At 41.2% G+C, this 26,328-nt stretch overlaps 1 protein-coding gene across 1 annotated transcript; it reads left to right on the plus strand.

Moving 5' to 3' along the window:
• Positions 1-3,707: 3,707 nt before the first annotated feature.
• LOC102794930 (vasodilator-stimulated phosphoprotein-like) lies at positions 3,708-26,041 on the plus strand. Its single transcript, XM_006800530.3, has 13 exons — positions 3,708-3,848; positions 11,892-12,063; positions 14,336-14,516; positions 15,568-15,616; positions 21,412-21,709; positions 22,105-22,208; positions 22,309-22,357; positions 22,476-22,518; positions 22,672-22,711; positions 22,845-22,916; positions 24,629-24,695; positions 25,028-25,085; positions 25,204-26,041. Exons 1-13 carry the CDS (start codon positions 3,844-3,846, stop codon positions 25,248-25,250), a joined length of 1,185 nt encoding a protein of 394 aa, XP_006800593.1. The 5' UTR covers positions 3,708-3,843; the 3' UTR covers positions 25,251-26,041.
• Positions 26,042-26,328: the final 287 nt, after the last annotated feature.

Here is a 26,328-nt window from a genome sequence, read left to right on the forward strand (position 1 = left end):
GAGCAAGCACAGTGGAGCCACAGCCTTAACTGCTAGGTAAATCAGCCCTTTCTCTTTTTTATGGCTTTTCTGTTGCAGTTGTTTGAAGGAATTAAAGAGCTTCTTTGAACACATACAAAGGACATTCATACTCAATAAAAAAGATGTCAAGCACTTGCAGTCTATTGACTGAATTGTTTACATAATTGCATATATGATGGCACCTTTTGTGTTGTCCCCTGGTACTTGCACAGTGAATGTAGGAATAATTTACACCCTCTGTAGCACTGATCAGAAAAGCATTATATGGAAATATATGGCAGTGAAAAAAGTATCCAGTATCCAGAAGTCTGTTAGATACTGGATAGGCAACATGAACATATAGAAAAGATTTTCCCTCAGTCTTGTGAGAACTGTAACAACAATTAATTTTGCTGATTTACAATCCCCCTTTGCTGCAGATAAACAAATGGACCCAAATTATGCCAGAACCACTAGAAGGTAAAGAAGCAAACTGCCCATTCTTGTCCAATTGTCTGCAGTTGGTGTATGTTTAACAGGAAAATGAACTGCATGTATCTTATTTCACTGGGCGTGCATAACAAATTCAAACATTCTGAGTGTAAGTCAGAGTCTAAACCTCAACATGCAAATCTCAGTAGAGGTCACTCCAAGACCATCAGGAGGATCATGTAGTATAAACTGTACAGTAGTACATACACAGATCTGCTCTACCTATCTGCTACATTTATGTGCTGTAAGTCCCATATTTTAACTGCTTACTAAGCATTTATATTGTAGATATTGGTCATTGAATATGAGGGTTCAGAAAGTGATGAATGTAATGCAAATCTGGAAAACATTTGTTAATAGCTACATAAAACACAACTGCAGAGTCTGAATTTATTTCACTTTATAAAGGAGGATAAGCATATATTGTCCTACTTTACTCAAGATATTAATTTGTGTAAGTAAATATCTTCAGACAGACTAATTGAATTCAGATTTTGATAATAAATCTTTTGCTGTGTAATGTTAGTGTTTGTATTGTTAGTGTATTGTTGTATTGTTAGTGTTTCCTAAATGTGCTTTACGGCTGTTGACTATACTGTGAGGTTCCCTTCTGAAGCTGCACTCTAACTGTATGCAAAGCACATGCCTGTGTGCAGCAGCATGAAAATTAAATGGTAACAAGGCAGCTCCACATTATTTTGCAGTAAACAAAAAACTGTCCGTTTGAATAATATCTAATACCTATCACTCTGTCTACTCACTGACGTGTCAGTATAGTACAGAGTGAAAGAAAAAGCCACAGATTAAGATATTCAAACACAGCCTTCCTCAGAGGATAGTCACTGTTGCAAGTTTTGACAAATGCATATTAAACTTGAAAACATTTGAAGATTAAAAAAAGGTAACCTTCATGTCAGTAACAAGAGGAGACTTGATAGCTTTCTTTCTTTCTTTACATTTAGGTGAACGGCTTGTCTGAACTTGAACATGAATGTAAAAGAGACTGAGTTTAGCTGTTCATGTGTGTCGTGGTTAGCCACGCCCTTGTTTTCTTTTTCAGTTGGATGTAAAAGTGTGCTTGTGCATTTGTCTGTTGATTGATAGCAACTAATCTTTAGTAACTGAAACCACAATTTAGAGTTGAGAACATTTTATCAGCTGACATTAATGCATTGTATGAGGTACAAGGCTGCATAATTACTTCCCCAGGCTTTATATTACCTTTCACTGTATATGTATTGTGTCACAAGAGCTTTTTTAGTTTAGCCATTCAGTTAGTTTTGGACAGTTTCTCATATACTGCTGCATATTGTATATTCTCGATCTCGATCACTCTCTCTCTCTCTCTCTCTCGATCACTCTCTCTCTCTCGGTCACTCTCTCTCTCAATCACTCTCTCTCTCTCTCGATCACTCTCTCTCTCTCTCTCTCTCGATCACTCTCTCTCTCAATCACTCTAACAAACATATCGATTCAAACTGACTAACTGAGCTACAGTTCATTTGTCATTTGTTTGTCACTGTGAAATTTATATTTGACAACAATTTCATTCATTTGCAAATTTTTTAAATGTAAAAAAAAAGCTGTTACAATGTTTAAAAATCATACATTGTCTTTTCTGGTTATGTTATGACATCTTACCTTAAGAAAATGAAACATGCATTCCTCTTTAATCAAAATTTGAGCCAAATCACAAATATCGATCCATATGATTATGTCAAGGCCTAGCGCTGTCTAGTCTTCCTGCTTGAGACTCTTTCATGGATGTCTGCCACAATGATGGTCCCTGGATCTTGTTCAAGGAGGTTATTGTGGTCTGCTCTTAGATCCACTAACCACTGAGCAATGTTTCATCCTTCTCCCATATTCTCTTCCAGTGTTGCTCTGTCTCCAGCCTTGGCAGGGCTGTTCTCATATTGTTCCTCTGGAACTGAGCCCCTTTGGATGGCTTTGGATTTTCCCTGGCTTCTATCTCTGTGGTATACCTCTTCAAGTGGTTAGCCAAGGATATGAGTGTTTGCTTGGCAGTTTCTTTTTGCAATTTCTCTGTCCTGGAACAATCTTTCTGAACACCTGAGATCAGCTAAAACTGAATAAATACACCTAAATATAGTTATACATCCGAGTAAATTATTTTCTGCTAACCTCTTCATATGTCTTCTCTCTGTTAGTATCATATTTTCACTCTTAATATGTTCATTTTACCAGAGTTCACAGGGATACTCTGTAACCCTGAGTGTTTGCGTTTTTGAGTGTATGCACTCTTTAATAGCGCTAAAAAGCTGAATCCATTTTTGACCCAGCACAGGGTTTAAAATGCTATTATTTGTAATAGCTTATCAATAAAGCAAGTCTAAAACCTCTTTTAACATTTTTTTATTTTAATTTCTAGTGGATTGCAGAGACATTATAAGAATGAGGAACTGCAAAGTGATCATGAAAAGTAAGAGGAAATGAACAACATTCAAATACGACTAGAGATGGCTATTAAAGGAACAAAGCTTGTCACTGACGAGGTGTTGGTTTCATACATATGTATGTGCATACAAATGCATAACTATTTAAAGTCAACACACATGCGAACATGCTAAAACACTGAAGCTGTGCGAATACATATTTAAAAGCAAACTTCAATATTTCAGTAGATGAGGGTTGAAAGTTTGGCAAAGTGCTGTACAAAGCACCAAAACACAAACAACAACAACACTAATGATAATAGTTAATAGAAGGTAAGAATACACCACTCTTATTCTGCAACAAGAGGATAATAAAGCAAGATCTGAAGCAGTCAGAATTGTTGTAATGAAGACTGAGGGATTACTCATTAGATTTTAATTTGTAGGTTGAAGCCTAAACTTGTTGCTGTTACTTTACTATGACTTTTATTTTTACTACCTACCTATAATTACAATGAATACAAACATAACAGTATTGCACAAACGTAATTACAGAAATCTTTATTAAACCACACATGTGCTCTTTATCTGAAATAGTAATAATAATTATGTCAAGAGGACTCGCCCTAATTAAAAACAACAGCTTGATAGAAAAGAAAAAGCAGACAGAAATCAGAGCTATACCGCAGGGAGACAGAAAATGGGGGAGGTGTGAAAATATGAATTTGAAAGAGCGAGTGGAGACGAGAACAGGAAGAAAGAAAAAAACTGTCTAGGAAATGACAATACAAAGGCAGAAGTGCAAATGCTTGCTGCTAAAAAAGTCACAGAGCGAGAGAGCAACTCAGATGTGCAATCAGGGATGACAGTAAGTTCTAAAGACGCGATTCATTTTGAAGTGAAGAAATATTGTTAAAAAACAAGTGAAGCGCTGGATATTGACCAAAGCTGAAATATGGGGTGAGTCATTTTCTTACATTAGTTATATTAATCAATTTTTTTTAAACTGAGGAAAGAAACATATGTTCATTCCAATTTTGAATGACTCGTGAAAGAATGTGTAAAACAACACCGACTCTCTTAGTGCTCTCTATATTTTACCGAAAAGATATTTCGTTCTGACTACATTTCCTGTTTTCTGCAAGTGCCTGAAGCTTATAACAGGTGCTTCAATTATTAGAGTTATTGCACATAGACTAAAAATGTATCTGCATTTACTTTTTTCTGATAATGTTATTTAATCCAAGAAAGCATTCTGGGGAACCAAAACTTTTTGAGAACTTGGTGCATATGACAGGTGAAATACAGTCCATATTAGGCATTGTACTGATCACAGGAAGTGGTCAAAACATGAAAACCTTTGTGACAGGAAGTAAAGCTTTCCCACAGGCTACAGACGTTGCAAGTAGCAGACTGAAAATAAGTCAGTGTCATAATGACTTGTAGAGACATGCCGTCTTTTTATTATTTCATTAATTTTTGCATACAAACATTCAAACCACACAGGATAAATACATAAAGATATAAATGTATAATTGTTTTAATGAAATAATCATCAAAAATACAAACACATATTTGCCCCATTACTTTACAGTGTACAAATTTAGGGTTCTGAACCTCTGTAAAGCTATGAAGCATTACTTACTTTTCAAATGTGTTAAACAGATTGACTAACTAGAGGAATTAATTTGATTTTATATACAAAATTTGAACAGTTTAGAAATAGAAAAGAAAGTCCACCCTGTATGTATTTTATAGAACTTGAAAAGTTCTATGTGTCAGGACATAATAAATAAAAAGTATATAAAAGAATATGATTATTTTTTTAAAAAGGTCTTTGCTGGGTTCTAAAATAATTTTAATATAATCTGGATGTGGAGTTATATAGGTCATATCACACAATTATAACATATTTATTTAACAAAAACCCAAATTTAGTGTGTTTGTGCTTATATAGTATGTTTGGGATTTGCCAAATATTGCATGGTTCAGTTCCCAAATAGCCAAACTCTAGTGTGGTCTGTCTGGAAAACATTGTTCCAGAAAGCTTGTGGTTTATTCAGATAAAACTTTGCAAATATTAAATGTTCTTTAGCAAGAAGAAACTGTCTCCTGGCAACTCTTCCAAACAAGCAACAATGGTTTTTTTCAGCCTTTTTTTGGATAGAGACAGTGAAGAATGACAGGAAAGCAGCGGGAGAGAAAGAGGAAGAAATGAGGCAAAGGGCCGCAGGTTGTGTTAAAACCCGCACCGGCCGCTCCCAGCCATACGGCATGTGGTCACCTGCTCATCCCAGTGAGCTAAACCAGCACCCAGTCGGTCTATGCTTCAAGCTTGGGTCCTCTACCAGGAATCCTGGGAGCTTGATGGTCCTCAAAAGTATCTTTGCTGTTCCTAGGACTGTGGTCTTGTGGACAGAGATCTCAGATGTCATTCCTGGGATCTGCTGGAGCCACTTGCCCAGTTTGGGGGTCAGTACCCCGAGGCACCATTGCTGCCTTCACCTTCACATCACCTCATGCTCCTCTCCTAGCCCTTGGTATTTCTTGAGCTTCTCGTGTTCCTTATTCCCAATGTTGCTATCACTTGGTATCGCTGCATCTATCACTACGGCCATCTTCTTCTGTTTGGCCACTAAGTCAGGGCTGACTTGGCATAGATGTTTCTGTATACTGTTCCAGCCACTTGATTATAGCGTTCCATGTATCCCCTGCCTGCTAGCATCTTACACCTTTCTGTTACGTGCTGGATCCCAGCCTCACATCCCAGCCTCTATTGATCGTGTGACTTAGACTTCTCTGCATTTAATCATACTTGTTATTAATCTCTGGCTCTCTTCTACAGCATGTCATTTGTCCTGTCTTCTTTCTCTCACCCGAATTGGTCACAATATATGGCCGCCCCTCCCTTAGCCTGGCTCTGAAGGAGGTTTCTTTTTGTTGAAAGGGAGTCTTTCCTTCTCACTGTCACCAAAGTGCTTGCTCATTGGGGGTCACATGATTATTAGGTTTTTATCTGTATGCACTATTGTAGGGTCTACCTTACAATATAAAGCACCTTGAGGTGACTGCTGTTGTGATTTGATGCTGTATAAATAAAATTAAATTCAAGTCAATTGAATTGAATTGTGCTTAAAGTTTATTCCCGTACTGACATAATTAGTGCCTCTCTGGTGTCTTTTAGTCATTGTCCTGTCATTGGTAAGATTTTTCAATAACAGGTGCCTATCCTTCCATTATGGTTCCTCCTCTAGCACCTCTTGTGTCTCGGGTTTCTGGTGCACTAAGCACGCGATCATTATAGCCAGCTTCTTGATGTACTTATGGATCTTTGTTGTTTCATCCAGAATAATGGTTCTTATACTTACTACTAATCTGCGTCCTTTCTTCCACTTAGCGTACAATCTGAGGGTGCTGGACTAGTGATACCCTCTAAGCATGATAAGGAGCATTATTGTCTTGACTCAGTGGATTTTATCTCATCCTTTATTTAGTGGAGCTTATTATCTCAACAGGGCACTGATGTTGCATATACCTACAAACATTTGTGAAAGAATGGGTTGGTCTAAGGGGCTCAGTGAATTCCAACATGGTACTGTTCAGAGTACTATGTTGGAGTACCAAGCAGAGTTGAGATTCTGGAGTACCAAGCAGAGTTGAGATTCTTCCACAAAAGTGGAAGCCTTCTGCCACCTGGCTACTTCTAGAAATTCTGTACATAAAAATTATTAACAGAATTGGTGAAAAGGGGTAGCCCTGGCGAAGACACGCACCAGGAATGAGTCTGTCAATGTCTGTTGGCAATGCAGACATTGCTCCTGCAACAGTTGTACAGAGACTGAATGGCAACGCCTGAAGCACCCCCAGTAGGACACTCTAAAGGACACAGTCGAATGCCTTCTCCAAGTTCCCAAAACACATGTAGATGAATTGGACAGACTCAAATATTCTTCCAAGGATAAAGAGCTAGTCCAGTGTTCCATGAACAGGATCTGCATTGTGTGTCAGTTAGGTTTGACTAATGGACAAACTCTTTTTCAGCAACCTGGCATACATCTTCTCAGGGAGGCTCGTATTCATAAAAAAGCATTTTGTAAATTATTTATCATAACCTTGGTTTTACTTGGCCTATTAACACAATTTAAAAACTAACCTATAGTTTATACACACTCTTAAAACAAACAAAAAAAAGAAATAGACTCCACGTGGCTGCATATTACTGCTATGTCATCTTAAATCAGTCATGTGATTTGGACACGCTCATCAAATCCAGGGGATTAATGACCTCAGTGACCTCGTTTTCAGTGATGGTCAAGTTGTCTCCCTCGTCCCTAGACTCTGCTTTCTCTACAGAAGTCGATTAAGGAGGTATTCTTTCCGCTACCCGATTATATCCTCTGTTTTTGCTTCAGCTACCGCCCGAGACATGTTCTGCTTGGCATGCTAGTACCCATCGGCTGCCTCAAAAGTTCCAAAGGTTAACTAAACCTGATAGGACTCCTCATTTCTGGTGTCCACTAGGGATGGGTACCGGTATCCGGTGCCATAGTGGCACCGGTTCTGACATAAACGGTAGTAACCAGACCGAAAAGCAGCGCACATTTTGGTGCTTTATTTCGGTGCTTTTTTTTTCCTGAGATGTCATACACTCTGGATTCCAGCCAATCATTTTACCTTTGCAAGCACAGTAGGCGGGCCCAGGTACGTACATTCTTTTAGAGCAGAGCTACAGATTAAAAACGCCCAAGGCGAAGCGGTCAAAAGTCTGGCTGTACTTCACAGCAAAAGATGCAAACTCAACAGCCTGCAACAAGTGCTTTAAGGTGATACTGTGCAAAGGAGGTAACACCTCGAATCTGATGAAAAACCTGGCGACGCATAGCATTTTTTTAAAAGCTGTATTTGATAGCTTGCTGCGAGACCTCACATCGAGAACATCTACTGCGGGTGTGGTGCCTGTTATCGGTCCCGGAGTTAGCAACATCCCCCAAAAACCCGAAGAGGAGAGTCCAGGCCCCTAGCCCTGCCAGTGTAGCAGAAATGATGAGGATGATGATGCAGCAGCAGCCGTTCTTTTCTGGGTCAGTAGCTTAATGTTGTTCGTGTGTAATTTACGTTGAGTAGGCTAACCACGTTATTAAATTAATGTACGTAAGGTAAACTAGCAAACACCGTCGTAGTTACATGCGGCTGTCTTCTTGTTTGATGGCAGATACTCCCTTCACCCTGGCCAAAAAAGCTAAAATGACCAAAGAAAAAGTGGGAAACAGCTAAACATGAGAGTTTTTTGGACAAAGTTGGTGTTTTTTCCCCCCATTAATTAAGCACTGCTTCCAGCCAAGAGTGATACCATAAATCCCCTATAGCTGCAGAAAAGGCTAACATTGTTGTCTTTTTACAAAAAAAACAGCTAAACATGAGAGGTTTTTGGACAAAGTTTGTGTTCTTCATTCTTTAAGCACCAGTTTGAGCACCGTTTAAGTACCGGCACCGTTTCAAAAGTACCGGTTTGGTACTGGTATCGGATAAAACCTAAACGATGTCCATTCGGACATTGAGTCCGAATGGACCATGTTCAGCGCCTCCATTGCCGAAGCTGCTGCATTGAGCTGCGGCCGCAAGGTGGTTGGTGCCTGTCGTGGTGGTAATCCCCGAACCAAATGGTGGACACCAGAGGTGAAGGGAGCCACCAGGCTGAAGAAGGAGTCCTATCGGGCTTGGTTAGCCTGTGGGACTCCGGAGGCAGCCGACAGGTATCGACAGGCCAAGCGGAATGCGGCTCGGGCAGTGGCTGAAGCAAAAACTCGGGTGTGGGAGGAGTTCGGAGAGGCCATGGAAAAAGACTTTCGGACTGCCTCGAAGAGGTTCTGGCAAACCGTCAGGCGTCTCAGGAGGGGAAAGCGGTGCTCTACCTGCACTGTGTATAGTGCTGGCGGAGCGCTGCTGACGTCGACTGAGAAAATTGTCAGGCGGTGGAAGGAATACTTCGAGGACCTCCTTAATCCCACTGATGCGTCTTCCAAGGAGGAAGCAGAGTCTGGGGATGAGGGGAATGACCCGCCAATTTCTGGGGGCGAGGTCACTGAGGCAGTTAAACAACTCCTTGGTGGCAGAGCCCCTGGTGTTGATGAGGTCCGCCCCGAGTTCCTGAAGGCTCTGGACGTTGTAGGGCTGTCCTGGCTGACACGCCTCTGCAATGTTGCGTGGAGATCAGGGGCAGTACCCGTGGATTGGCAGACCGGGGTGGTGGTCCCCATCTTTAAGAAGGGGGACCGGAGGGTGTGTTCCAACTACAGGGGGATCACACTCCTCAGCCTCCCCGGGAAAGTCTATGCCAGGGTGCTGGAAAGGAGAGTTCGTCCGCTAGTCGAACCTCTGATGCAGGAGGAACAATGCGGTTTTCGTCCTGGTCGCGGAACACTGGACCAGCTCTTCATCCTCTCGAGGATACTTGAGGGTGCATGGGAGTTTGCCCAACCAGTCTACATGTGTTTTGTGGACTTGGAGAAGGCATTCGACCGTGTCCCTCGGGGTGTCCTGTGGGAGGTGTTGCGGGAGTATGGGGTGTCTGGCCCATTGCTACGGGCCATTCGATCCCTATACAACCGTTGCAAGAGCTTGGTTCGCATTGCCGGCAATAAGTCGGACTCGTTCCCGGTGGGTGATGGGCTCCGCCAGGGCTGCCCTTTGTCACCGGTTCTGTTCATAATTTTTATGGACAGGATTTCTAGGCGCAGCCAAGTGGCGGAGGGCTTTCGCTTTGGTGGCCTCAGGATCTCATCTCTGATTTTTGCGGATGATGTGGTTCTGTTGGCTTCATCGGGTGAGGGCCTCCAGCTCGCACTGGAGCGGTTCGCAGCCGAGTGTGAAGCAGCGGGAATGAGGATCAGCACCTCCAAATCTGAGGCCATGGTTCTCAGCCGGAAAAGGGTGGAGTGCCCACTCCGGGTCGGGGATGAGGTCCTGCCCCAAGTGGAGGAGTTCAAGTATCTCGGGGTCTTGTTCGCGAGTGATGGGAGAAGGGAGCCGGAGATCGACAGACGGGCTGCAGCTGCAGTAATGCAGACGCTGCACCGGTCCGTCGTGGTGAAGAGGGAGCTGAGTGTAAAAGCGAAGCTCTCAATTTACCGGTCGATCTACGTCCCTACCCTCACCTATGGCCACGAGCTGTGGGTAGTGACCGAAAGGACGAGATCGCGGATACAAGCGGCGGAAATGAGCTTCCTCCGAAGGGTGGCTGGCATCTCCCTTAGAGATAGGGTGAGAAGTTCGGCCATCCGGGAGGGGCTCAGAGTAGAGCCGCTGCTGCTCCACATCGAAAGGAGCCAGTTGAGGTGGTTTGGGCATCTGGTAAGGATGCCCCCTGGGCGCCTCCTGGGTGAGGTGTTCCAGGCATGTCCCACCGGGAGGAGGCCCCGGGGCAGACCCAGGACACGCTGGAGAGATTATATCTCTCGGCTGGCCTGGGAACGCCTTGGTGTTCCCCCGGATGAGCTGGAGGAGGTGGCTGGGGAGAGGGAGGTCTGGGCCTCTTTGCTTAGGCTGCTGCCCCCACGACCCGGCCCCGGATAAAGCGGATGAAGATGGATGGATGGATGGATGGATGCCCATCCCTAGTGTCCACCATCTGGTTCATCTGGTTACTGCCATAACAGGGGCCAATCACCTTGCAGCATCTACTTGCAGCTGCCTCAGTAGTCTAGGTGCAGATTCTTTCTCCAGCCACAGATGGTGTTGTATTTCTGCCGGAGGTGAGAGTTGAAGATCTCCTGGATCAGGGGCCAGCACACCCTCACTGTACGTTTAGGTGTGCCACATGTGTCAGGCATCCTCTTGCCACCTGATTTAATTAACCACCAGGTGGTGATCAGTTGACAGCTCAGCTTCTCTCTTCATCCAAGTGTCCAGATCAAAGGTCGCAGATCAGATGATATGATTACAATATTGATTGCTGATCTGTGACCTAGGATGTCCTGGTGCCACTTACACTTATGGATGCCCTTAACATGGTGTTGGTCATGGACAAACTGTGGTTTGCACAAAACTCCAATGATGAAACACTACTCAGGTTCAGATCAGGCAGATAGTTCCTTGAAGTACTCAAAGACCATAAGAAGGCTGGGTACTCTGAACTGTTGCTTGGCGTGTAACCCCCTCCACCATGGGTTACACGAGTCCAGTCATAAAATTTCCTCATTAATAAATTTAACTCTTAGTGGAATTACAAACAAATTGGAAGCGATTGGGAACAACAGCAATTTAGCCTTGAAGTGGTAGGCTACATAAAGTCATAGTGAGGGATCTCAAACTTTCTGCAGATTTCATCGCTACACACCTCCAAACTTCATGTGACCTTCAGATTAGCTCAAGAATAGTGTGTTTCATTTAATGGGTTAATTTAATGCTTCATTTACTGGGTTTCCTTGGTAGAGCAACTGCATCCAAGCCTTACATCACCAAGCGTAATGCAGAGCATTGGATGCATCACCAACACTCTATAGATGTCGAAACATGTTCTGTGGAGTGACAAATCATGCTTTTCCATCAGCAATCCAATGGATGAGTCTGGGCTTGGCAGTTGCCAGGACAGTAATACTTGTCTGACTGCATTGTGCCAAGTGTAAAGTTTGGTGCAGGGGTATTATGATGTGGCCTTGCTTTTCTGGAGCTCAGGCTGGGCTCCTAGCTCCAGTGAAAGGAACTCTTAAAACTTCAGCATTCCAAGATATCCATAAAGACATTGATGAGCAAGTTTGGTGTGGAAGAACATGACTGGCCTGCACCTGAGCACTACCTCAACCCAACTGAACACAAATGCACTTCTGAAAGAATTATCAAAATTTCCTGTAAACTCACTCCTAAATCTTATGGAAAACCTTCCCAGAAGAGTTCGTGTTATAGAAGAATGTTCATGCTTCTTTTATCTGTACACTTACACCATTTTAGTATTTTGTTCTTGCACTGCATCTGGTCATGTTTTTTCCTAATCATTCCCTCCAACAGTGAGTCCAGTATCTGTCAGGTGAGGGCAACAGTCATGCTGTATGATGACAACAGCAAGCGCTGGGTGCCAGCAGGATCTGACAGTACGTCTATAAGCCGTGTCCAGATTTATCACAACCCTTCAGCAAACACCTTCAGAGTAGTGGGACGCAAAATGCAGGCTGACCAGCAGGTACAAGAAAAGCATACACACAAAACCAGACAATTGCCTTCTCATGTTCTGATTGGACACACACACACACACACACACACACACACACACGCACACACACACACACACAGACACAGACACACACATATCACTCTGGGATTTTGCAAGTTCAGGGTGAACAATTTATTCACAAATACATTGTTCAAAAATGTTTATACAATGTGATTACCGCATTTTTCTTTTCAGATTCTGTCTCTCACAGTGGAATGTGTATGTGTGTGTGTGTGCGTATATATATTTATATATATGTACAGTGGGGCAAAAAAGTATTTAGTCAGCCACCGATTGTGCAAGTTCCCCCACTTAAAATGATGACAGAGGTCAGTAATTTGCACCAGAGGTACACTTCAACTGTGAGAGACAGAATGTGAAAAAAAAAATCCATGAATTCACATGGTAGGATTTGTAAAGAATTTATTCGTAAATCAGGGTGGAAAATAAGTATTTGGTCAATAACAAAAATACAACTCAATACTTTGTAACATAACCTTTGTTGGCAATAACAGAGGTCAAACGTTTACTATAGGTCTTTACCAGGTTTGCACACACAGTAGCTGGTATTTTGGCCCATTCCTCCATGCAGATCTTCTCAAGAGCAGTGATGTTTTGGGGCTGTCGCCGAGCAACACGGACTTTCAACTCCCGCCACAGATTTTCTATGGGGTTGAGGTCTGGAGACTGGCTAGGCCACTCCAGGACTTTCAAATGCTTCTTACGGAGCCACTCCTTTGTTGCCCGGGCGGTGTGTTTTGGATCATTGTCATGTTGGAAGACCCAGCCTCGTTTCATCTTCAAAGTTCTCACTGATGGAAGGAGGTTTTGGCTCAAAATCTCACGATACTTGGCCCCATTCATTCTGTCCTTAACACGGATCAGTCGTCCTGTCCTCTTGGCAGAAAAACAGCCCCATAGCATGATGTTTCCACCCCCATGCTTCACATTAGGTATGGTGTTCTTGGGATGCAACTCAGTATTCTTCTTCCTCCAAACACGACGAGTTGAGTTTATACCAAAAAGTTCTACTTTGGTTTCATCTGACCACATGACATTCTCCCAATCCTCTGCTGTATCATCCATGTGCTCTCTGGCAAACTTCAGACGGGCCTGGACATGCACTGGCTTCAGCAGCGGAACACGTCTGGCACTGCAGGATTTGATTCCCTGCCGTTGTAGTGTGTTACTGATGGTGACCTTTGTTACTTTGGTCCCAGCTCTCTGCAGGTCATTCACCAGGTCCCCCCGTGTGGTTCTGGGATCTTTGCTCACCGTTCTCATGATCATTTTGACCCCACGGGATGAGATCTTGCGTGGAGCCCCAGATCGAGGGAGATTATCAGTGGTCTTGTATGTCTTCCATTTTCTGATGATTGCTCCCACAGTTGATTTTTTCACACCAAGCTGCTTGCCTATTGTAGATTCACTCTTCCCAGTCTGGCGCAGGGCTACAATTCTTTTCCTGGTGTCCTTCGAAAGCTCTTTGGTCTTGGCCATGGCGGAGTTTGGAGTCTGACTGGTTGAGGCTGTGGACAGGTGTCTTTTATACAGATGATGAGGTCAAACAGGTGCCATTCATACAGGTAACGAGTGGGGGACAGAAAAGCTTCTTACAGAAGACGTTACAGGTCTGTGAGAGCCAGGGATTTTCCTTGTTTGAGGTGACCAAATACTTATTTTCCACCCTGATTTACGAATAAATTCTTTACAAATCCTACCATGTGAATTCATGGATTTTTTTTTCACATTCTGTCTCTCACAGTTGAAGTGTACCTCTGGTGCAAATTACTGACCTCTGTCATCATTTTAAGTGGGGGAACTTGCACAATCGGTGGCTGACTAAATACTTTTTTTCCCCACTGTATATATATATGTATATATGTATATATATGTATATATATATGTATATATGTATATATATGTATATATATATGTATATGTGTATATATATGTATATATATATATATATGTATATGTGTATATATATGTATATGTATATATATGTATGTAAACTTTGAGACACACAGTGTATTCTGTTTACCTTGCACAGACTTAATAATTAACAGATATATACCCACAACATGTATTGGTTTATTCCATGCATATTACAATCTACTGTGGGCCAAGCATCAGCAATATGATCTCACATATAATTATATATTTAAATAAATTTACTTTTGGCCTGACTAACTTTATATTTAATTTACATTTACTATCCTTCGCTTCCTGTTTTCATCAGGTGGTGATCAATTGTCCCATTATCAAAGGAATGAAGTATAATCAAGCCACACCAAATTTTCATCAGTGGCGTGATCACAAGCAGGTGTGGGGGCTAAATTTCGGCAGTAAAGAAGATGCTACTCTGTTTGCCAACACCATGACGCATGCTTTAGATACTGTCAGTGCGCCGGCAGTTGCAGGTAACCACACCAGTGCAAGAAGACATGTTAGATCCAGATCGTGCATTATTCCTGTCTGTCAGATTTGGTGAAGACTGAGGACCCTTAATGCAGACTCTTAGACAGGCAGGTTCCAGTGAATATAATCCTTTATTGAAGGTAAACCAAAAGCCATAAGAACACACGGAAATGCCTGGAAAACCCTGGGAGCTAGGAAACAAAGATGGAACATAAGGAACAGGATGCACAGTAAACAAGAAATAGGTTGATGCGAAAAAAAGCTATGGGGAGATGAAGGCCAGAAACACACAAGGTAATTAGGGAAGATGGGAAACATTAGGGAACATAGCTATTACTGATCAGAAAAACGGGAAGAGCAAAACAGTAACTGGTACAAAAGGCACATGGGAAAAGGCTAAAACAAGGAGCATAGCAATGTCTTTATATTCTGACAATAATCTGTAAGTGTGGTATGGTGGTGGGGTGGGGATGTGACAGTGTACTGTCCTATACATTATGTTTTATAAATGTTAGTTAATACAATTATTTTTGATTATTAGGCATTTATTCCAACAACTTTTTGGAGTTTTATCTGGACTATAACTCTGTTTAGATACTTATACAGAAAAACATTTCTATGCCTGAATTAAAACAATTCTTCAAAAAAAGTGAGATAAAATTTCTTCAAACCATTGTAAAAGATTCCCTGCCAGTTATCAAAAGGGCTCAATAGCAATTTTTAATTGTTATTAGCCACCAAGTGGCATTTGAGACTCAATGTGGTAACTCAGTCCACACTGACAGTAAATACAAATAACTTTGGTTTTGTCCAGAGAACAATCTGGCATAGCTTTGACATTACTGATGCATCACTTCCAAACATCCTGAACTATCAAAGATCACAGTGCAGACTTACATTAATTGAGAGTCAAAAAATAGAAGTTTTAAACTGAATTTGCATGAATGTGTTATCATCTCATTGGCTTTGAGAGCCCTAATATAAGCATACATGCATATTTTATATTATCTATGTAATATATTAATTTTAAATAATTTTAATGCTTTTTCTTAGGCCCAGCTCAGAACGGCCCCACTGCACAGCAGCTGGAACAACAGAGAAGGTACAGCTCATTCTTAATTATACTAAGGCTAATATCTATTTTGTGTCATTGGTTTTTAGGTTTTGTTTCTGCTTTTAATTAACATTTTCAGCAGTTATTACAGACTAATAAAGACTACAATGCAAATGCAGAGATATGTTGTTTACAGCAGATAGTCCGCATATCTATTTTCTCCTTGATACAAGTCATGAGTTCATCAGTCTAAAGGCACTAGTATACTCTGCACTGGTTGCTTGCTTTGCACAGTCACTTCTATTTATGCTCACCATTAAGACGTAAAAAGCAGCTGCATTATCTTCCTGAACAACAGCTTTCTCTGCTTAGACAATACCACCACATCAGCGCTGATACAGAAAGAGAAGAAGCCAAAACTGAAAGCAAGGTCATTGCCAAGTATTTTTCAATAAAGTCTCATGTTATCAAAATGTTTCCACTCCCTCTGTAGAATTTATGAAACTCTGACCTTCTGATATATCACTAGAATGGCAGAATAAACTAATATGACTGTACACTTGACTGTCAAAACCTAGCTGTGGCGGCAGCAGTGCAATGCACCAGGTTACAGAAGCTGAGGCTACGTCCACACTAATGCGTTTTCGTTTGAAAACACATTGTTTTCTCTCCGTTTTGGCCTCCTGTCCACACTGAGATGGCATTTTCCCCAAGGAAAAATGCAGTGTTTTGAAAACGCTCTCGAAAATTTCATTTCAAATTGGAGCTGTCCCGTCGCAGTGTGGACACTCGAAAACGCAGACTTGACACATGTTGGTCATATGATGCAGTCATGTGACCACTTAAACTAAGATGGCGGACGGCATCGGACAGCAGTTGTTTTGTTTGCTCACAATTTTGGTAGCCCTATCTCCCAGTTGATGTTCTCACTTGCTTTGGAAACCTTGTACTCGTTGGTGACTCGGAGCAACAACTCCACCTCATTATCAGTCCACTTTAAAAATTCGGTGCTTCATCCTGCCATTTCGCTGCCACATTTCAAAGAGCCGGAAAGTAAATAAACGGCAGAGGGAAATGACGTAGGTCGAACCGTTTTGCGTTTCAAGCATGCGCGGAACTGCAACGTCAGCGTTTTTGGACGTTTTAGTGTGGATGCGCAACTCTTTGAAAACGCTAGTGTGGATGCGGAGTATTTTCAGACAAAAACGCCGTTTTCAAATCTATCTGGGCTAGTGTGGACGTAGCCTGAAAAGTGCATGACTGGGTGAAGTGACACCAAAACAAGGCTAGTGGATGTGACATTATTTTTGGAGCACACAGCCTAAAAGCAAAGATGTCTACACCTTGCTTATCTCACCCACCTCCTAGACCTCTTCGGCAGGACACCAAAGTGTTTCCCAGCCAGCCAAAAGTAATGATCTCATGGCCTGCTTGTATGTTCTGGGTTTGCCCTGGCGTCTTCTTCTAGTTTGGCATGCCCAAAATACCTCAGCTAGGAAGCACCTTGTAGGTGTCCTTGTTACATTCTTGAACCACCTCAACTGGTTCCTTTCATGATGGGGGAGTAGCAACTCTACCTTGTGCCCTTGCTGAATGACTGAGCTCCTCAATCTATCTCGAATGCTTCTGCAGTGGTCCTATGGACAGACTACGCTTTTTCTGCTGATAAAGACCTCCCCCCAAACTGCACCAAAGTGATGAGTTAGATGACAAAAATAAAATGTCCTTTTTTCCACTATCTACAATCAAAAGTATAAAATATGAAAAATATGAGAAAATAAACTACAAAGTTGCTTTTATTAAAGTAAAGCAAATCACAAAGTTACATGAGAAATTTAACAAGGTAAATCAAACCTGCGACTCAACGGGGAAAAAAACAAACAAACAAAAAGAGAAAATACTGCAAGGGAGGACACAACTTTGAGGGATAACATGACAAAGAACAGATGGAGAAAATATATTCCCACCAGGGAAAACAGCTGGATGGAATTAGACTAATGAGACAGGGGCAAACAAAACTAAACACAACACAAGACACGAGGGACTATCAAAATAAAATAGGAAGTAATACACTGAGACCCAGGACTAAGACATGAACTTAAGGGGAAATAAACAAACATGGAGACATGACTGACTGGGGTGACAGAAAGGGAACACAAAAACAATGATAACTGAAAAATACATAACCAAATGAGGAAGAGAGACTAGAAACAAAGGAAATATAACATGATGAAAAAAGAAACTAGAACCATGAACCAGAAATATAGATACTACGCTATCTATAAATATAAAACATAAACAGAAGACTGTAGAGCTCAAACACAAAACTCATCTTTACCTAGAATGCACCTAAAGACCTATAGATTAGGAGAGCAAAACTATAATACAAAGATATTAAAAAATGAGTCAAACCCAAAAATCTTTTTTAAAAAAACCCATAGCACTTGGACTGATGGAAAGGAGAGTTTCTTTGGTCCAGCCCACTTAACATCAAAATGGTTTGTATGTAGCCCACAACGTAAAAATGAATTTGACCCCCCTGGTCTACATATTGTAGCTGTTTGCTGTAAATAAGGGCAATGTCACAAACAACTGTTCTGTGGCACACTCTCCTTGTGCTGTGGCTGGTCCTTCACTCACCCATAGAGAAAACTGAAACTATAACGCCTGAAACCAGCTGTTAAACAAATGAAAATTGTCTTCTGTAACCACCACATCACTTTCATGCTTTTATATTTTTTGGGGCTTCTAAAATTTGTGGTGAACTCTGCTGTCACTGCCTTGCCACGATCCACTTTTCAAACAGTCAGCCAGTTAGTCACACCTATCTATAGTGTTTTTGGAAGACTGCACGAGAGATGTTTGCGTATGTTGAAAACCCCTCTCCATAGGTTTGGCATAGGCAAATACGTACGCAAATGGACACATTCACTGTATCGTAAATTAAACATAAAAGAAAGTTCAGACACACTCCAGGCAAAGCTCATTTGAAAATCAAAGAACAGGGTCATCAAATGATGAGGCACATAGTGCACAGAAGTCGGCAACTTTCTGCATAGTAATCACTACAGACCTTCATGTGACTTTCAGATTAGCTCATGATCAGTGCATAGAAAGCTTCATTTAATTGGTTTCTTTGGCCAATCAGCTACATCCAAGCCTTACATCACCAAGCGTAATGCAGAACATTGGATGCATCACACCACCACTTCACTCTAGAGAAGTGGAAACATTATCAAAAGTGACCCACCGTTGACAATTTGGGCTTCTCCATCTAGTAATCTGGTGGGTGAGTCTGGGTTTGGCAGTTGACAGGAGAATGGTACTTGTCTGACGGCACTGTGCCAAGGATAAATATTTGGTGGTGGATGGATTATGATGTGGCAACCTTTTTTCAGGAGTAGGCCCTGGCTTCTTACTTCCAGTGAAAGGAACTCTTAATGCTTCCGACATGTCAGACATTTTGGACTATATCATGCTCTCAGCTTTGTGGGAACAGTTTGGAGATGCCCCCTTTCTGTTGCAACATGACGCACCAGTGCACAAAGCAAGGTCTATAAAGACATTAATGAGTTTGGTGTGGTAGAACATGACTGGCCTATACAGAGCAACAATCTTAACCCAACAGAACACTTTTTAGATGAGTTAGAGCAGAGACTGTGAGCCAACCCCCCTCATCAAAGATCAGTGATGAGGGGGGTACCCCAGCTGGGTAGCTTGGGGAGCCCCTCTATAAGTAGGCCAGATACTCTAACCTGCTGCTCGACACGTAAGCACAGCCAACAGTCAGGACCTGTATCGTTTACTCGGAAGTTGGTTCTGTACTACTCCATCAGATCTGCTTAACTCTTAATGTTTCTTGACTGTAGTTTAAAACCACAAACTCTTGGGACCAATCTGGACTCTTTGCATCTCAGATTTAATCAGAGGGGAATTTTATAGTATATAATTTCCTGGATTCTCTTTCATACTCCCTTACCACTTGAAAAGTGTTCCTCCCATCCATGTCCATAACAAACAACTACAATTGAACAGAGGTGGTCGCTTTCAACACCAGCTATGAGGAACTGATATTGTAGTTGAGATGAGATGAGATGAGATAGCCTTTATTTGTCAGTTGCAGGTCTTTTGCCCACAACTGAGATGACAGACCTTGCCAACCGTACATACAATACACAAACATCACATAGGGGAGACAGGTCAGGCTAGGTAGCGAGGAAAAAAACATCGAAATATGTAACACAAAAGGATAATACAGGAATGCACAGATATCAACACACCATAGCACAATAAACACAGACAAGCAACATGGGAAAGAGTTCCAGTGTGTACATCTGATCTGGGACCGCTGCAATCTTTCGACTGCACCTCCAACTGACCCGATGTCCACATCAGAGGGGAGGTAAGCGTTGGAGGTGGCGTAGGATCCGGGGTAGGGAGGGTGATGCGTCGGTGAGTGCTTATCAGTATCAGTATATGTATGTGTGTGCGTGTCCATAATTCAGCTGAGACAGTGTCCTTCGCCCTGCCAGGCTAAGTAAACAGTCTTCCAGCCAACCCAGGTGGCCTTGCATGGAATGGGAAGGAACAGACTAAACACAGTTGTTATCAGGGTGTTTTGTTCAGCTCTGGCCTTGTAGCTGAGAGGGTATCCGCATGAAGTGATGTTATTTTTTTACTTTAGTGCGAACAGCTCATATGAATTTCAAAGCAGTTCTACAGTCCAACACTGGTCTCTCAATCTCCTGTTGGAGAGCCACGAGCTTCGCCATACTTGCGTTCTGTGATGTTGTCATTTCTTGTGCTCAAGGAGCCAATTTCTGAGAACTCACGGCAGTGTGCCTCCCCGAGATGTCATCCAATTTTGCGTCCAGAGATGTTATTCCGGGCTAGCCCTTCCGAGATGTAGCCAGTCTGCAGTCAGAGATCTTATTCTGAGTATTCACAGCAGCCGTAGCCTATCCAAGATCTTATCCGTGCTGACTCAATGAGCCCATTTTGAGAAACTCACGCCTCTCCCATCGTTCCAATCCCAGCAGGCAGGCTTGTGGGGGTTTGAACAGCCGGATCCACTTTCTTAATTCTTCGATAAGTCAGGGCCAAGCCAGCTCCGATCAGCCAGAACCCTGTTACCATGGTTCCGAATAGGTAGATATCTTCAGCACTCAGGCTCACCCAAGCCCAAACTTCTCGTTGAGAAAGGGGTGTCAATTGCATTTAGGGACCAGTTGATCCAATCCATAATTCCTCTTTTAGGTTTTAGAGAACAGACTGTGAGAGAATGTTCCAGGGAAAATACAAAAAAACCCACGAGACTAGACAAGGACATAAGCAGGGAAGATAAGGGAGAAGAGAAAAAGTGCGTCCGCCTCCTCCGAGAGCCAAAGAAGAAGGCGAAGTTCTCAGGCGCTTCAACTGCAACTTACACCTTGCCTCAGTTGACCTTAATAGGTCACATGATAGGGTGGGTCTCACAGAGGTTTCACCCTTGTCCCCTTCTGATGGTAATGGCCTATGCCTTTTTTGACTCACATGATCTGTATTAGGTCAACAACCACCTCCAGAGGAGACAGCACTACTTGTTAGATACCTGGAATTCTTTTGTTTGTCTTTTGTTTCTGGAACCCTGGGATGGGAGGTGAAGCATACTCAGAAACTTAAAGAAATCAAGTTCCTTTCCTTTTCTAACCTCTTAAAACTACCACGATTTGCACGACTATGAACCTCCACACACAATATAAAGGATGGATTTTCAGTGAAATATTAACACATGTATTATATCTGTTGAGTTTATATACAAACAGCAGCACTTAGCTCTAATTTATCTGTCTATCTTCGTCCAGACTCGAACGTCAGAAGCAGGAACAGCAAGAGAAAGAACGTCTGGAGCGAGAACACCAGGCCACTGTATCAGCACCTCCTGCCCCTCCTGCCCCACCAGCACCCCCGCCACCTCCAGGTCCACCCCCACCTCCTTCTGGGGGATGCCCACCTGCACCTCCACCACCTCCATCTGGAGGTATGGTTCCACCTGCACCTCCACCCCCACCGGTTGCAGGAGGCAGTGGAGGAGGTGGAGGTGGCAGTGGAAATGATCTGGCTGCAGCTCTAGCAGGAGCCAAATTGCGCAAAACAGTAAAGGTATGAGCAAATACATATATGCATATGCATATGCATATGCATATACATATACGGGGTGGCTGTAGCTCAGGAGGTAGAACAGGTCACCTATTGATTGGAAGTTCAGTGGTTTGAGCCATGGCTCCTCCAGTCTGCATGTCAAGTATCCTTGTGCACAATACTAACCCCAAGTTGCTCTCCCATGCGTCCATTGGAGTGTGTTGTTGTATAGAGCACTTTTCTACTCCGGGAGAGTAGAAAAGTGCTATATCAGACCATTTATGTATTTGTGTTCTCTAAAACCCTGATGCACACACACATTTTACTGTTTGTATTTAGTTTTATGTTTTTCAAAAGGATCTATTCATTGGACCAAACGGCTTTAAACACAGTGATGTGCATTTTTTTGTGTTAAGGATGAGGGAGGTTCAGCAGCCCCAGCCCCGAAACCACAGTCCTCATCCGGTGGAAGTGGAGGAGGTGGTCTAATGGGAGAAATGAGTGCCATCCTTGCAAGAAGGCAAGTCATAATCGAGAGATATACATCTTAGAAATACTTGTGATAGTCTGATATGGAGGATCTCATTGTTTGTATTGTAATGGATTAATTTTTTTAATAGGCGAAAAGCTGCTGATAAGCCAGCTGTAAAAAAGGAAGAATCTCACAATGTAAGCCCCGTGCTCTCAAGAAGACCCATAAGATTTTTTATGGGTCTTTAGTATTTGTAGATTTAATAAGATTTAAATATTAAATTATAACTGTAATTATCTTTATACGTAACTACAGGAGGATTCTGAGTCCTCTGTGTCGAAATCCTCAGGTGTAGCAGGTGAGTACACATCTGTGTAGATAAAGAAAGATAAATGCCTCTCTTTACACTACAGCCAGCATTGTACATAGACTTTTTGTGAAAGAAACAAAAACATTTAATTTGAGGATATTAACATGAAATGCAATAATAAATATTACAATTCCCCACCAGAAATCAATCAATCCAAGGAAAAATCTGCCACCATGCCAAGGTAAGAGACTGGTTCAGACTTTCCCTTTACAACTGATCAATACATTATATACTAAACAACAACCTATTTTGAGCCATCCACAGCAATTCAGCAATCAACAACTTTCCTAAAACATCTGTGTTCTTTGCAACAGAGCCAAATCCTTAACCACCGATCAAAAAGATTCAAGCCCAAGTTCAAACTCTGCCACTACTCCAGTGTCGAGGTACTAGTCTCCCCCCTGACTCTGCCTACTACATGGGTTCTCTTGTAAGATGATATGCATTCAATGAAGATCTATTCCAATCTGAAAGAGATACTTCTTTGTTTGTTGCTGTGTGCTGCATTTCTATTTTCTACTTTGTCTTACTGTCATAAGATTAACTATCAACTTGCTTGCTTTTATTGTTTCTGTCTGAAACAAAGGCTACGTCCACACGTACCTGGGTATTTTTGAAAACGCAGATTTTTCTATGCGTTTGCACCTTTCGTCCACACGTAATCAGTGTTTTTGGTCACTGAAAACTGAGAGTTTTAAAAACTCCGGCCAGGGTGGATATTTTAAAAACTCCGTTTTTGCATTTACGTGTGGACGAGAAAAACGCAGAAAACGCAGCGTCAAAGGTGTGCGCCTTTTTTGACGTCACACCGTGCGCCACGTTATTGTTTTGGTGAAATGAATTTCTACAATACTGTTACTGTTAATTGTACTCTCTGCAGTGTTTAAATGCTTACATATACACACACAGTTACTGTCCCTCCACACATACGACTCGGTTCTGCTTCTATGCCCCAGCTTTCTTTACTTTTTCCCACCGAGGCTTAGAGACTTCTGATTGTCCAACATGTCAGCACGGTTAGGAATATATCGCCACTTATTGCTTTGGCATGTTCCTAGCAGCGTTTTCCTTCATTTCTGCCTTTACGTCTGAACGGGATTATTTTTTAAAACGGAAACGGAAAATCTCTGTTTTCAAAAATACCCGTGTACGTGTATACGTAGCCAAAGTGTGTTGCTTCCCCTGGCCAGCTCATGTTTGAGACAAAGATAATGCTTTGTTTTTAACCACATGTTCTCACAGATAACCAGCAGAGCTGTGAGCATGACTGTACAAATAGCTTACTCTGTTGTAATCGCAAAACTGCAAACATTAAGTGAAAGGAACACCAGAGAGCTACACCCAGCCATAGTTTTATGAACTCATTAATATTTGTCAATGCAAATAATTAGTCCGCTTGTCTATGCACTTATTTAACTTGGATATTAAAACTTACTTTATTATTTTAATATATGTATTATACAGGCATTAAAATGGTTTGTACTTTAATGCAAAGTGACACAAAACCATATAGAACTTTTATACTACTTTCATATTTGCTGAATATTAACAACAAACATGTCAATTTTTGAAAAGCTGTATTATTTTAGGCAAAAGGGATCTTAGCTGACTGTGTGTTACAAGAACAGGCTTGGCCAGTACAGACACCTGATGTCTGACAGAACAATTCATTTCAATTGTATAGCGCCATATCACAACAACAGTTGCCTCAAGCATGCCATCTGCATCATCCCCACATAATAATAATAATAATATAAAAATGTGATATTTTAATAATTAATTTAAAATATTAATATTTTCAGTGTGGTGGCCTCAAACTTGCTTCCATTTAGTTTTAGAGATTTCCACATAAAATTCCAAATTATTAGTGATCATTTGCTTCTGCTTTGAAAAACACATTGAGTGTGACATGCTGCCACTATCCTGCTCAACTGATTCAGTGAGTGTTCCACTTTCTGTAGCATAGCACTCCAAACTAATTTAAAAGAAAGAAACATTATTGGAACACGTACATGAAGATAAAAGTAAGTGTTTGGCCTAAAATATGACCTCTTTGATTGTGTTTGCTTCAGTGTAATAAAGTATCTTTCTTTTGTAGGATGAAGGTGGTGAAGAAGAACTCAGATGGTACAGGAAATGATAGTGATATGGAAAAATTTAAACAGGTTTGTTCCTCCATCTTTATATAAATACACACCAATATCCTACAACTCCTTAGTAAACACTATAACTTTCTGTGATGACATAAAACTATTTTAGTTCCTTTGAAACAAGAGAAGCTATTTAGTATGTAAAATATGTGTTCTAAGCCTCTGCTTGTTTTTCCCAGGACTTGCATTATAAAGCCATTTCATCTAAAGAACCTTAAATTATAGTTGCAAAGCCTCTAACATTGTTTCCGGATTTGTACTATTGTACACATAAAGTTATAAGGCTCTTTATTAAAACAAAATGTACTTCTTTTATGCAAAACGTCATACTCTGTCTGCATTTGAAGGAAATCCTTGAAGAAATAAAAAAGGAACTCTACAAAGTAAAGGAAGAAATTATCACAGGTGAGTTCTAACGTATATATCCATATGTCAGATGAACCTAGGGCATACATGTAGAAACTACTCATATACAGTATGTTGTGATCTTGTGTTATACCAGAATATTGCTCTGTTTTTCTAGCTCTGATGCAGGAGCTACAAAGGTCACAGCTCAAGGATGAAGACTGAAGAACTGATCAAAAGAAAAAAAATGGATGCTTATCTTGCAGTGCTCACAGTGTTTTACTTGGCGAAATTATTTTATTTTACATTGTTTAATTTGTTTTCATGCAATGGACTTTAAAGTCTGATCAGTCCTAAGACTATGAACATGAACACATTTTCAAATAAAATATTATTATCATTATTTTTCCCCGATATCTTGCTTAGTTATAGAAATCAGAATGGAATTCCAATTATTGTCTAGGAGTTGTAAATTTTAGTGTTTCATGTAATATTCATCAACAGACATATGAATGACATGCCCAGGCATTTTTATCAGTGGCAGGTAACAGCAATCTGCTCAGACAGGTTGTTGCCACTTTTACCATCAAACAATTTCAAGTTCTTGCAAAATTAAGTGGTAGCAAAAGTGCACACTACTGGTTTTGTAGCTACAAGGATATACATTTTAGCACATGTTAACTTACATTCTTGAAAATGGGCCAGAAATTTGACTTTTTAATAGAATAGAATAGAAAAGAATAGAACTTGGCTGGGGAGTTCCATTTCAGGAAATTCCAGCAGCTGTTGTTGAATGTCTAAAATTACACAACGTTGCTCAAGTGAAGTTATTTACATGTATGTACATTTCAGGGTATACCAGGAAAAACTCCATATGACCCCACGTAGGACTATGATACCTTTCAGATGTGAAAACATTATTTTTGATATTCTTCCATTGTCATCTGATAAAGTCCTCTCTAAAAGTACTCAAAAATAAAGCTTATCTTGTTAAAAAATAATAAAAATTGTGACAAGCAAGCAAATTTTGTGTATGATTTTTCATTCAAACTGGGTAAAAACTGAATTTATAATGTTTTTAATATAATGTAGGTCACATACACTTGATTTTTTTTAAAAAAAATAGAAGTTAATAAAAATTTAAAAAGCTAGGTGGCATTTTATAATATCTACATTAAGCATTAAAGAAGTATTAGTTAAAACTCAATCATAAAGTATTGTTCCTCCTTAGTATGTCACTTATATAGGTGTATACGAATAGTCTTGCTTAGTAAGGCCCTATAAAATGTTTAATTTTTTATGT

Source organism: Neolamprologus brichardi, chromosome 10 (genome assembly GCF_056152115.1).
Source record: "Neolamprologus brichardi isolate AB-2024 chromosome 10, ASM5615211v1, whole genome shotgun sequence".
Classification (NCBI taxonomy): Eukaryota; Metazoa; Chordata; class Actinopteri; order Cichliformes; family Cichlidae; genus Neolamprologus; species Neolamprologus brichardi.